This window comes from Eptatretus burgeri, chromosome 5 (genome assembly GCF_056783735.1).
Source record: "Eptatretus burgeri isolate ZD-2024b chromosome 5, Ebu_testis_v1, whole genome shotgun sequence".
NCBI lineage: Eukaryota > Metazoa > Chordata > Myxini > Myxiniformes > Myxinidae > Eptatretus > Eptatretus burgeri.
In genome coordinates, this window is record NC_140965.1 from 13,873,856 (window position 1) to 13,886,497 (window position 12,642).

At 45.9% G+C, this 12,642-nt stretch overlaps 2 protein-coding genes across 4 annotated transcripts in view; one reads left to right on the plus strand and one right to left on the minus strand.

Annotated features, from left to right (window-relative positions):
* GSKIP (GSK3B interacting protein) overlaps positions 1–38 on the plus strand; it is an 11,025-nt gene extending 10,987 nt beyond the window's left edge. The window contains exon 3 of the mRNA XM_085880787.1: positions 1–38. This exon is cut by the window's left edge and continues 1,663 nt beyond it. The gene's annotated coding sequence lies outside the window, so the exon portion shown is untranslated.
* Positions 1–12,642, minus strand: part of GOLGB1 (golgin B1) — a 124,483-nt gene that overhangs the window by 82 nt on the left and 111,759 nt on the right. For 2 of the 3 annotated variants that reach the window (XM_085880778.1, XM_085880779.1), the window contains exons 20-24: positions 2,848–3,012; positions 2,479–2,573; positions 2,182–2,316; positions 1,503–1,656; positions 1–1,381 (exon numbers count right to left, since the gene is read on the minus strand). The exon at positions 1–1,381 is cut by the window's left edge and continues 82 nt beyond it. In XM_085880778.1, the coding sequence (XP_085736904.1) occupies positions 1,235–1,381; positions 1,503–1,656; positions 2,182–2,316; positions 2,479–2,573; positions 2,848–3,012 (696 nt within the window). In that variant the 3' untranslated portion in view covers positions 1–1,234. The remainder of the gene's footprint in view (positions 1,382–1,502; positions 1,657–2,181; positions 2,317–2,478; positions 2,574–2,847; positions 3,013–12,642) is intronic. The other variant, XM_085880780.1, reaches the window with a different exon arrangement.

Here is a 12,642-nt window from a genome sequence, read left to right on the forward strand (position 1 = left end):
GTGGGCACCACTTTCCCTCTGCGGCAAACAACCAAAAATCTCCGTTCATTGTGAGGTGTGCAACTACACACCACTCGTCATACAGCATGTACACGGCACCGCTCCGTGCATTGTACAGTATTATATGTACATAACACTGCTCCATCCATCATAGTGTACAGTGTGTACACAGCACCCTCTCGCTCCAAGGCACTGTTCCGTCATTCATTGGAACGTGTACACCACTCCGCTCCGCTCATACAGTGTGCACATGACGGCACTGTTCCGTTCAGTGTGCACATGGTACTGCTGCACACGCTTGACCTAAATAAACAAATTTACACCATTTTACATCCGCAGTTATTAAATGAGGGATTTTGCCATTGGATGAGGACGGGGACAGATGGGCACGAGTGGAGCGAGCAGTGGAGCAGGTGAATCAATTACAAGCTCCTTTTCAACAGTTGGTTAAAATGTACAAGTTTACACTTGCTTTGCTCAGAAATATTCCTCAGGAGCCGTAGGATCAGCGCAACAGTCGTCCGTTGCTTGTTACACAATGTTGCCGGTAATGGCTGACACGGAGATATGTTCACGATTGGAATTATCGATAAAATAATGCAAACACCTTGGCTGTGTAAAACAGATGATCATCGAATAACTGACATGTTCACAAGTGTGAGGCCTCACCATGTTGAAGATGAGGGCCTCACCGTGATAAATAAAGTACAATTTTCAATCGAATGAGCACCTTCAACTGCTCAGAGGCTGACACCACCTTTGCCAGCAAACGGTGAACGAGGATCCAGGCAAAGGGTGCTCACCAGTATGGATGTTGGAATAGGCCCAAAATCAAGCCATTGAACCCCCGGATTGCTTGCCTATTATTTTTTGCCTCAACTTGAAGCTCATTGGAAGAGTCATCGAATAAAGTAACATCATATAAGTGGATGCATAAAGTGAGCTACAAATAAATCTCTTTTCCAAACGGTGCTAATCTACAAATGCAAGCATGTGATTATGATCAAAAACGGCAACTCGAAAGTGCAAGGTGGTTTAGACTACAGCAGACCGTTTAGTAACGTCAACGTTATCCCTTCCAGACTTGAAAAGACCTATTGTGGACCGACATCCACGGAGGCCGCTTCCAATCCTCACCAAGTACATTTTCAGTGGTGCAGTCTTATAGTTGAGCCTCGATCACTTGAAAAATCAGTCTCTTTGGAAGCAGGCTGGAGAAATGTCATGACCGTTGCTAGTGGCCAAACAGGCACGTGAAGATGACGATGTGAATAGCGAGGAGGTAGAAGAGGAAGACAAAACGAGCCAGCCGAAGTCTCATGGGCCGGGCACTGCGCACTTGGAGCCAACGCAGGCATGACCAGAATGTGCTACCTTTGGCCTGTGGAAGGAAGCGGCAAACACAGCAAACATGGTTGGTGTACAATCTGGAACTTGCATCAGTTGCAATTCTCAGGTCATCGTTATTGCAAGAGTAAGATTATTTAGTTGCCACTATATACATTTTGCTTTCTGTTGACAGGAAATGAGTTTCCCACCCGTCGTAAAACATGTCCGTTCGAAGACAGCAGCAGCGCATCCCGCTCACTCTCCATTGGCTCCATTGTGAGGCTTATGTGGTCCTGCATGGGCAAATGTCGAGCCTCTCCTTCCAGCCTGTGGCACATTTACCATGTACAAGGCTCAACCATGTTCTGTACGTATTCATATTCATAATCTGGTGTTCTGCCTGAAGGTAGGTTCAGGCCTGCTGAAGCAGTTTCATGGCAAAGGTTATACTGGGTGATGGTTTTCCATTGCGTTCCTCGCAGGAGTTATTTCAGGAATTTGTAATTTGTTCAGGGTGCCGGCGATAGCTCGCCTGCTCTTTGCGAAGGTCACCATGAGATCTTTAACGTCCACGGCCGAGGGACGGCACACACCGATTCACCCTGCCTGTGAAACGCAGGGATGACGTTTATAGCTGGGTCGGGATTTGAACCCAGGCGATATAAATGAGGTGAGTGCGCATACCTCGAAGCCATCCTGCCAGCCCATGTTCTTTACATAATGGAGAAATATTTAAGGAGCAACAAGTGAAATACTCCACCAATGGCCAGTGAGAAGAATAAGACATTGGTCATGAGGCTGTTGACCCATCCCCCAAAAAGAAAGGAGGAAATGGGGCAGCAGAAAACAGACCGCTTGATGTGCTCCTCTAGTTCCTGCAATGCATCCTCGGCTGCCTTCCTCCGTTGGCATTCCTCACGCAAACCTTCAGCCAGTCGTGACAGCTCCAGCTGGGATGCATCTTGCAGTTGCTCTGTCTCGACTAGCCTGTGGTCAATAAAATGTCACTCATCAAACCCTTTTGTTTGGGCTCAGAAGTCTATTACTATTATTATTATTATTTTAAACATCTCCTCATTAAGTAGTTGAAGGGGGATGTGGGGAGGGAGGGGGGAGGGGTGGTGATTCCCACTGCTCATAGTAACAAACCTTTTCTGCAACTCCACGATGCTGTCGCCATAGTCCTCAGCAAGTAGTTCCTGAGGTGCTCCGGGAGGTCCTTCTCGACTTTCACCCTGTGTGGCCTGCAGTGTGAGCACAGATCCGGAATTATTACACATTCATCAGACATGACCATGTAGGAGAACAAAGTAACAGCTATGCTTTGGTTAGTTCCTGCATCAAAATACACTCATGCAGGACATCTTAGACCTCCACCCACCTCCCCTCCCCACAAACCAGTGCCTTATCTGCTATCCGACTATGTCAATTAAATTACCTGACACAGGAAGCAGACAATAAGCATAAAGTGGTTATGTTTCTCAAAAAAGGCCAATACCAAAATAAGACGGAGCTCACCTTCTGTGGTTGGCGAGTAGCAAAGCTGATGGTGTCATGTTCCTGCTGCAGGAGGCCGTGCTGTGCCTGCAGCTCGGCGTAGCGCTGCTGCACTTCTCTCAGACTCCGTCCAACGTTCTTGAGCTGTCCGGTCAAAGTGTTCTTCTCTTCCACCACTTGCAGAAGCTGCGATGAACAATAAATGCGACAACGATGCTTCCCCTTTCTAACCGATGTGCACACAATGAATCGAGCAAGGCTCAGCAAGAGGATAAAGTAAAGTCTTATCAAAGCAATTTCCTTCCAAAACTTTTTAAAAGGATGGAAAAAAGCAGTCAGAAAAAGGCAATTCTGCCCATCGAGCCTCTTCTACGATCCCAATGTGGCCCGCAGAGCCCCATACTTTATCGGTGCAAATGCACATATCAAGATCAAAGAAGCAGGTCCAACACTTAATTCAAAATACGACGATATTTGTTTATAAAACACATTTACAAATGACTAAGGTTGTAATTTTGTGTTGTATATTCATTTAATTTAAATCCACCTACGTCCTAACGGCTCATCCTATTGTTGTTGTTTATTGCCCAAGGCCTGTCGCAGAGCTGAGCTCAGAGACTGCTCATCTTCACTCTTTCATTCCTCTTTTTTCCCGCCTTTGGAATAAACTTCCTCACTCTATTCTTTCCCATTCTTCCCTCCAGGCTTTCAAAACAGCTGTTCACCACCACCTCTTATCTTCCCCCATCCAAATCCTCGATCTTTTCTACCCCCGATAATCCACCCAAGCCCACTTCCTTCAATTCTCCTGCTTTCCTTCCTGAAAGTCCCTGTAATGTCCATCTTCTCCTCGCCATGTTCCCCGTCCCATCCCCATCCCTCTCCCTTCCACAGTTCACCTGTGTCTGTTCCCCAATGTTTTGTCCCTTCCACTCCCACCCCTCTTGTCTCATGCCTCCTTGCTGTGAGTTGTGTGTTAGCTCTCATACGAGCCTCGACCAAGGTATACAAAAAAAAAAAAAAAAAGAGCTGCATTTCTGGCCTGTCCTGCACAAATAGGCCCACAGCACAGAGACAGATCTTATTGTTGCTTCTATTCCTGAGTCTGTAGTTTCAATCTTTCTGAAGTTTCAGTAGTTTCAATGGTCAATATATATTTCAATCAGTTGATCGTAAGAACGGTTTCAGATTTTCGTTTTCACTTAACCCACTCTCCAATGTGAAAATGGCAAAATGAAAAAGACAAGGAATAGCATTTATTACAGCGCGTGCGCTGTTACAGCACGTGCGCTGTATACAATTGCACCGAGTTTGAAATTTCCCCAGTGTCTACCATGTCTCCGGCGTCCCCCCCCCCACCCCCCATGTGCCTCAAGACAGCCAATGACGGCCGTCCAGTAGATGCAGTGCGTAACCTAGACGGAAATAGCGAGAATTGATGGAAATACCCGAGTATTTCAATGGAAATTTGTGAAACTAATGTGTTATATATGTGAAAACCATTTAATTTATTGCTTGACGGGAAAAAACCAAGAAACGCGCCCCTCTCATGTACGAATGAAAGAAAGACGTCATTTCCGCCCACCATCGCATTTCGCGCCGATCGCCGAATGCTGAAAGCTCAGTTCTTCTTATGCTATCATTCTTTTGCGGCCTCCTGCCACGCTGTATCGAACGATTTCATTCCTTCTGTTATATATAAAGGTGCTTATCACAATAATGACAAGATTTTTACATTTCAAATATTAAGTACGCTTTTTAATTTATTTTCAACTGAAAAAGCATAAATTGCATATTTTAACATTAGTGTACTCATTTGCTTCACCACACGCACTGTATTGAAGGATTTCACTTGTTTCAGCTGGAATGGACAGACATATGCATATTTGTGGAGAAGTTGGGATTTTCTCTTTGTCTTGCATGCAGTGAACATCTGTCTTCCAAAATAAATAAATAAATCGAACTTACGACATCCTACATCCGACTTACAATGGCTTTCGTCCGCAGCCTGATGGAGTACTGCTCTCCCCTCTGGGCTGGTGCTCCTGCCTCTCACCTTTCTGGGCTTCACGCTGTGGAACCAAGGCATTTAGGATCATTGGTATCTCCCACGATGAGGCTGAGTCTTTGGGTCTCACTCTCTCAGCACAAGCAGATCGAGTTCTTTCTGTCTTTTACTTTCTCTCCATTCTCGCCCCCCCCCCGCTCTGTCTGAGATATGTCCCCCTCCACCCCCCCCCCCATATTCCCACAGGGCACTCAAGGTCCGCCAGCAACCCCCTTCTGGTAAAACTACCAAAATCACGAATCACTGCTCACCTTCACTCTTTCATTCCTCTTTTTTTCCGCCTTTGGAACAAACTCCCACACTCTCTTCAATCCCACTTTTCCGTCCAAGTCTTCAAAACAGCTGCTCACCACCATCTCTTATCTTCCCCCATCCAAAACCTCGATCTTTTCTACCCCCGTTAATCCACCCTAAACCCACCTCTTTCAAATACCCCGTCGTGTAAGGATCTGAAAGTCCCTGTAATGTCCATCTTGTTTACCCTGTGTACCCCACCCCACCCCATCCCTCTCCCTTCCACAGATCTCCTCATGTCTCTGTTCCACACTGCTTTTTCCTTCCCTCTCCTCCCCCTCTTGTCTCCTGCTCCCCTTGTTGCACGTTCTGTGTGTTAGCTCTCATACGAGCCTCGACAGTGTATACCATATATATATATATATATATATATATATATATATATATATATATATATATATATATATATATATATATATATATATATATATATATATATATATATATATATATATATATATATGTAGTGTTACGGATTTTAGAATCCGGTCTGATGAATGCATCCACACATCCAGGTCCTTAGTTATTTCCTTAAATGCATGTTCAGATTAGCCCCATCCCCATGTCCAATAGGATTTTAAATGTGATGCATTGAGAATGGTAAAGAATAGATCCCCTCTCTTCTGGGAAGCTTTTTTCTTTACAACAGACACACTTATGCACATAGTTCTTTCACGAATGCAGAGGCCCGCCCTTTTTCAAGCGTACGGGTTGTCATGGTAACGGTGCACAAGTGGGGTGGGGTGAGCTTGGGGGGACTCTGTGCCCGTCGAGACGGGCCACATATATAAAAAGAATTGGAGGTCTGTTCCAAAAAAAGAAAGCAAGAGAGGAAGTGCGAGAGAAGAGAAGCGGGCAAGCGAGCCAGAGAGGAAGAGAGCAAGAAGTGGGCAAGCGAGCCAGAGAGGAAGCGAGCAAAAAGCGGGCAAGCGAGCCAGAGTGCGAGCGTGCAAGCGAGTGAGCATGAGGGTGTCTGACCAGCGCCAACAACGGGACAATTCATCAGTCAGTTCGCCCTCTCCAGTGCTTGAGCAAGCAAGCGTGTGGTGTGCATGTGGGTGTGAGCAGCGCCGACAACGAGTGAGGCACGAGTCAATCACTAACGGACCGTGTGGGTCACTGGACGTCACCAGTTTCGTGAAGTGTGAGGAGCTACCAGTGTCGCAGCACCAGGGTCTAAACCCATGACAGAGGATCTCGGTTCCCCCCAGACGTTGACTGGCATTCAAGGCTGTTGGCGAGTGGGTGCACGGCAAGGCTGGGTGCTGGCGACGGCCAAGACACGCACGCACACATTTCAGGACGTTTTCACTTCACGGACGACTTCTTTCTGGTGAGCGAGACGACTCTTCTCCTTCCCCCCCCCCCCCTAATGATCTGCTGGGTACCCTTGTCTGTGTTTAGTTGTAAGTAAGTCAACTCCCGATAAGCATCTGCTCTCTGTCTCTTTCCTGTCATTTTGATTGATTTTGCCTGATTAATTATTCATTTCGATTGCTTTGGAATTTATTCACCTATTTACCTCAGGAAATAAAAAGTTATTTTTATTTATTTAATAATTAATTTATCATTTGTCGACTTCCAACCTGTCCGTGTTTGTCCTTTCCTTCCGTTGGTCTAGCATTGTCCGAACCGAGATAGACTGTGAGCTAATTACCACAGATTTGACCAAAAATAGACAGCACGCACCAGCAGTTAAAACGCTCGGCCACCTTCATTAAAATCTAATCAGATAACATTGGTGCTTTGCCGAGGGCGCGCTCCCTGCTCAGGTGACCTCTGACGTGACCTCTAGTTAAACAGCATCATTAGACGGTGGACACTGGAACTAGTGGTTGACTGGGTGGCGTTCGTGGTTCTAAAACAACCCACCGTACCACAATGTTAATTCTGAGTGGTGGCCTCAGGTCCGGCTCTTCCTAGGACAACCGGGGATTAATCACCCTGAGTGACAAGCTGGTGTCTCGGTATCCGTTGTCGCAACAATATATATATATATATATATATATATATATATATATATATATATATATATATATATATATATATATATATATATATATATATATATATATATCTTGATAAAACCTGCAGCCTTTTCAGTAAAATACCCAGAAGATGAAGCTCAGAATAAGGCCTGCGAGGATCTGCAAAGAACTATAACACAATCCACGTCACGACGTTGACCGACATGCCTCCGCCCACATTATTATATCATTATACATACTTGGAACTAAGTTTCATGTAATTCCCTTTACAGCTGTTCTCAAGCATCACATTTTCTATCTGACATGACCTCTGACCTCGGTGCAAAAATCTAATCAGTTCATTTTTGTATCAAAATAAATCCTACCAAGTTTGGTCAAAATCCCATCACTGGTTCACAAGTTAGCACGGTAACAGTTTTTACCAAACTGCTCTCCCTTCTGGGCTGGTGCTCCCGCAAATGTCGGCCTTTCACCAACTCTGACCTTTGACCTCTTGACACCATAATCTAATTAGTTTATCTTTACATCATTTTAGATCCTTGTACCAAGTTTGACTTGGATCCCTTCAGCCGTCCGTAAGTTATCGCGGTAACGAAAACCTATCACAGACGCACGGACGGATGGATGGACAGCTGGACAGACAACCTGAAAACATAATACCTCTGTCGACTCCGTCAGCAGAGGCATAAAAATGAAAGTGGCGCAAAGTAAATTACTGGTATGGTTGAATGAAGGAGGAAGTTCAAGCTCCGCAAGTTTTGCTGGCTCTTTCGAAATGGTTCGCAAATGTCAGCCTTTCACCGACGGCAAATATGTGAAGATCTGTATGCTTTATATTGCCAGAGAGCTGCTTGATGAATTCCCCAACATAGACAAAATCCTGCAGCAAATTCAAGACGTGTTGTTATTGGCAAAAACAGTTCACGATCAAGCTGTGAAAACGTCTAATGGGTATATGGGACAAAATGTGTTGCGAGGGCTTCGAGGTAGGTTTTTATCTCTATCTTTTATTTTATTTTGCTGCACACACGACTCCTCTATCACACAGGCATGCCCGCATAGTAACGAGATAGCTCATTAGCATATGACACCAAACTTCGTGCCATTCGTGAACCAACCATCACCTCAGATGTTCTCCAGGCTCGAACCACAGCACTACATCATACCTCTGGTCATCAGAATGTCCTTATAAAAATACCTACATCTACTCTAGCTTTCTCACCTCATCATAACCACTACAACGCTTCAACCACCTCACCACAACCGCTATGAACACCACAACCAAAGTCACCACTCCGGACGCCCACCACTGACTTTGAAGATATCGGGGAACCATGGACGCTACCTAACATAATAGATGCTTGTGTTCGGAACATTTTGGCGTGTAGCTCAACACGCAATTATGAGCAAGAATCCGTTCATTGCCTGGATAGCCCGAGCACTCCGCTCGATCACAACCCCCATTTGGTGCCCAGCGCACGTTCATGGCTGGAAAGTGCCCCCAGAAGCCTGCGCCCCATGTTAATTTCAGAGCTCCATCGCGTGACCAAGTTCGGGGGCGAATGAGGCCATTTTCAGGGCAAGGTCCTCGCATGGGCGGGGCTAATTCTTGGAAAAGCGTACGTGCACCAATGGGGGCGCTGGGGAACGCCTTCCGACCGTCGTGATCCGACTTTGGGCTCCATCTCTGCCAGAGGTCTATAAAATACCCTGCAAAGTAGTTCAGTTGAGAGTTCTGGGAAAGAGACACTTTTGGCTCAGTCGGCAGTACAAGGCAGAATGGAGCAGGCGGAGTTGAGTGCTGGGTGGGCGAGCGAACCAAGCAGCAGAACAATCACAGTTGTTAGACCATAAGCAGTTACACTTACAGACTTTCTCACACTTCATTAGTAAGCTATCTTCTCACACGTTCTTCTTCTTTGTTTTCTGTGTCGTCCGCTGTGGACGCAAAGCAGCAATCGGCGAGGCTCGTCCCGCAAACGTTATTTTCAGAGCAACCCCACAGACATGCACCTCTCTCCATTTTTCTTCTCTGTACCTCATCTGCATTTCCCTGTACCTCATTGCACCCCTCATTTTGCACCTCCTCCTACCACGCACTAGACATCTTCAGTTTTCCTCCTTCCCCTCCAAAGCGACTGGGAAGCGTGGGCCCGTTGGCCACACCAAGTACAAAAGATGTCGCCAACACCTTATACTTACTGTCTGTGTCTGTGTCTGTATCTGTGTCTATGTCTGTGTCTGTCTCTCTCTCTCTCCCCCCCCCCCCCCGCTGGCTGTTGGTGAGTCGAGTGGAGTGTCATGGCGGATGTGTGGTCTTGGTGAGCCGTGATCTGCCCTGTTTTTTCACCTTTCTATCCCTTTTCGCATCGTTTTTTCACCTCTTTTTCCTCCGTTTCCTTCTATGCATCGTGATTTATGCCCCCACCCTCACCTCTTCGTTAGACCTCGCGCTTCGGCCTTCCCTCGTGCCGTCGTCACCCCACCCCGCCCATCTGTCCTTGTTATTACGCGGGTGGCCTTTTCGGTCCATCTTTACCCCTTCCCTCCCCTTTCCCCTATTTTCTCCTCGCATACTTTTTCCCTGAGATAGAGACAGAAAGAACCCACAGCCTCTTTGTGGATAGCTTTTAGTTGGCGGCCCATCCCAGCCCTTCAACTGATCGTTTTTTTCTTCACTGTAGCTGTGTTTATTTCCTTTGGAAACCTGTCTCAGCTCGTATTTAATTACTGCACGAGAGCAATCACCCCTCCTCCCCCCTTCCTAAATATGACTTCGTATTCCCGTTATGTGGCATTTGAAGCATTAACACGAAAACATGGCATCATCTGCGTTCCGCCAGACGACGTCAGCGTCGAGGATCTTGTTATCGCTACCGGAAACATAGTCGGCACTGACAAAGTTCGTGCAGCCTCACTAATGAACAAATGTGTGGTTATCTTCGTGTCTGAGACAGAACTGGTTCACAAAATTGTATCGACTGGACTATCAACAGATGACGGACATTTCGTGCTCGTCTCCCCTCTGGACACACCGGCCGTGAATGTCATTATCTCGAACGCTCCTCCTCTCCTGAAGAATCAAACGCTGATCTCCGAACTATCTCGTTATGGTTCTGTTGTTTCTCAGATCACGATGTTACCTTTACGTAGCCAGGACGATCGGATGAAGCATGTGATGTCTTTTCGGAGACAAGCTTATGTGGTGCTTCCTCCCTCTAACGCTGAAAGAACCTTGAACATTGTTTTAAAACTCAAAATTGATAATCATGATTACCAGGTATACGTAACCACTGACACCCTGAATTTTTTCAAATGTAGTAATTTGGACACTTGAAATGATCTTGCCCAAAGGCGATTTCGTCGAATGATGAAATAAACCTCGTCAACAAGGATACATCTTCTTCTTCTTCTTCTTCCAAGACTGTGAAGGAAGCGAATCCCGTGCCCGGTAACCCCAGTCCTCCCAGCCCGATAGTCCAAACAGCAAAACGAATATTTGGGATGGTTTCACCATCGTCTCATCAAGGAAGAGAAAGACTTTACCTGATGGTCGTTTAACCCAGAATAAGGCAGCATTTACAAACGAGGAATCTGTCGGTAATGTTCCCGCAGTCGTGACCGACGTCACTCTACAATGTTTACCCGGAATGGACCCGGACCCCGGTACCTACGGCCAACAAGTTTACCCTACTTGCCGGTGAGGACATCGACGTCTCCCTGACAGAGACCGCTTTACCTGTTATCGCAGTAAATTAAACTGTTTCACTCATTAAAAACTCTCCTATTGGAAAGTCCATTGACAGTGATACACAGACCACAAGTGATGAACCTGCTGTCACTTTGGTAAATGTTAACCCTAAATCCTTGTCAGCAGGAAATAGCGAAGCAAATGTTAACCCTGTTACTGCTCCCAGTTCATCACGTGGTGAAACTGGAAACAAAGGAAATGTTAAAATGGATGTTTTACGAGAGACCCCCAAAGTATTATTGACCTCCATGCCATTGGAGGTCGATAACACTGTCACGGTCGAGGGAAGTGATATCGCTGCATCCGCTGATGGTGTTTCCGTTTCATCAAATCCCCAGATTATTTCCGTTACTTCACCAGATGTTTCCACAATGGAAGAGCACATAGACGTCGTAACCAGTACAGATCTGTGTCTCAATACTGGCGACAGTATTGATATGCAGGACAGTACAAGCTTGTGTGACTTGGAAACTAAAACCGACTGACGAATCTGACCTGGAGGAAACAAACAGGAACAGTCAGGTGGAAACGGTTTAGAAGCTGACCAGTCAAGGTCCTACCCCCCTCGCCCCCCAAACAAATAAGACTTTTCTTACAAAATACATACAGGAAACGCAATATAAACCTGACGGAATACTTTCCAGATCTACCGTCCTTCCTCGAGTGTGCTGAGGCTGTTGTACGTAAGCCTGACTTGTTTGGTTTCCACCAGACACACTGTCACCGCTTAAAAAAAATTGATCGCCAAGGCGAAAAGGGATTCTAATCAGCTATTCCACTTCTGATCTTATTCTTCGAAGCTATTATTTTCCTCCTGGCCAGTTTCAAGATTGGAAGAATAAATGTTAATGGTAGTGGGAGTCCGCTCCGCAAGATCCAAATTAAACAGCTGGAAGAGGTCAACGGTCTTGACATAGATTTGTTACAAGAGACCCATGTTGTCTGATCTGTTCAGGCTCAGTGGCGACGATTTATGGACAATAGTGGGGCAGATAAGAGCAATTTTTGAGAGGAATCGTGCAAATGATGATACAAGCATCAAATTTGGCACATTTGTTCTCCAGGGGATTCTAATCAAATCTGTCTGATTGGCCATTTGAAAATCCAAATTTTGAAGAAAAAAAAAAACTTCAAAAAAGTCAAGATCACGAATCAATGTTGGATGCTGGCTGAGATTGGTGAATGTTTCAGAAACATCATCAAAGACGTTCCAAGTCTGCCATGCAGTTTTCTTCCCTTTTCCACGGAAGGCAGACACGACGTCACATCCAGTGAACGCATGGAAGTATGGAATCCCTCTCGCTTTATCAGGCCCTATTGCAGAAACTACCTCATGGACTGGAATCCATCACACTTTGGCTCCTTGGCCAAAGGCAATCCACATGTTCTCAAGACCTAGTTCCTGTAAGGATGGCAGTACAGATATTGCTATGACTCGTACGTCCGTGTCATTAGCCTTAATGATAATGGACTTGCTACCATCCGTCGTTGCATCCCTGGTGTGTACAAATGTTCGAGCGTCAGCTTGTTCATGACAACATGGAGACACAGCATCCAGTGACTTACTTGTGTTGCTAACGGCATCTTCTCCTTTTGTGACAATGACTGTGCTTGTCGTCTGTGCTTCACACATCTTTTCCGCAAGGAAGTGAAACAGCTCAGTCTTGTTGCTGTCATCTCGAAGAAAGCTTCTCCAGTTACTTGGGGTCTTACTG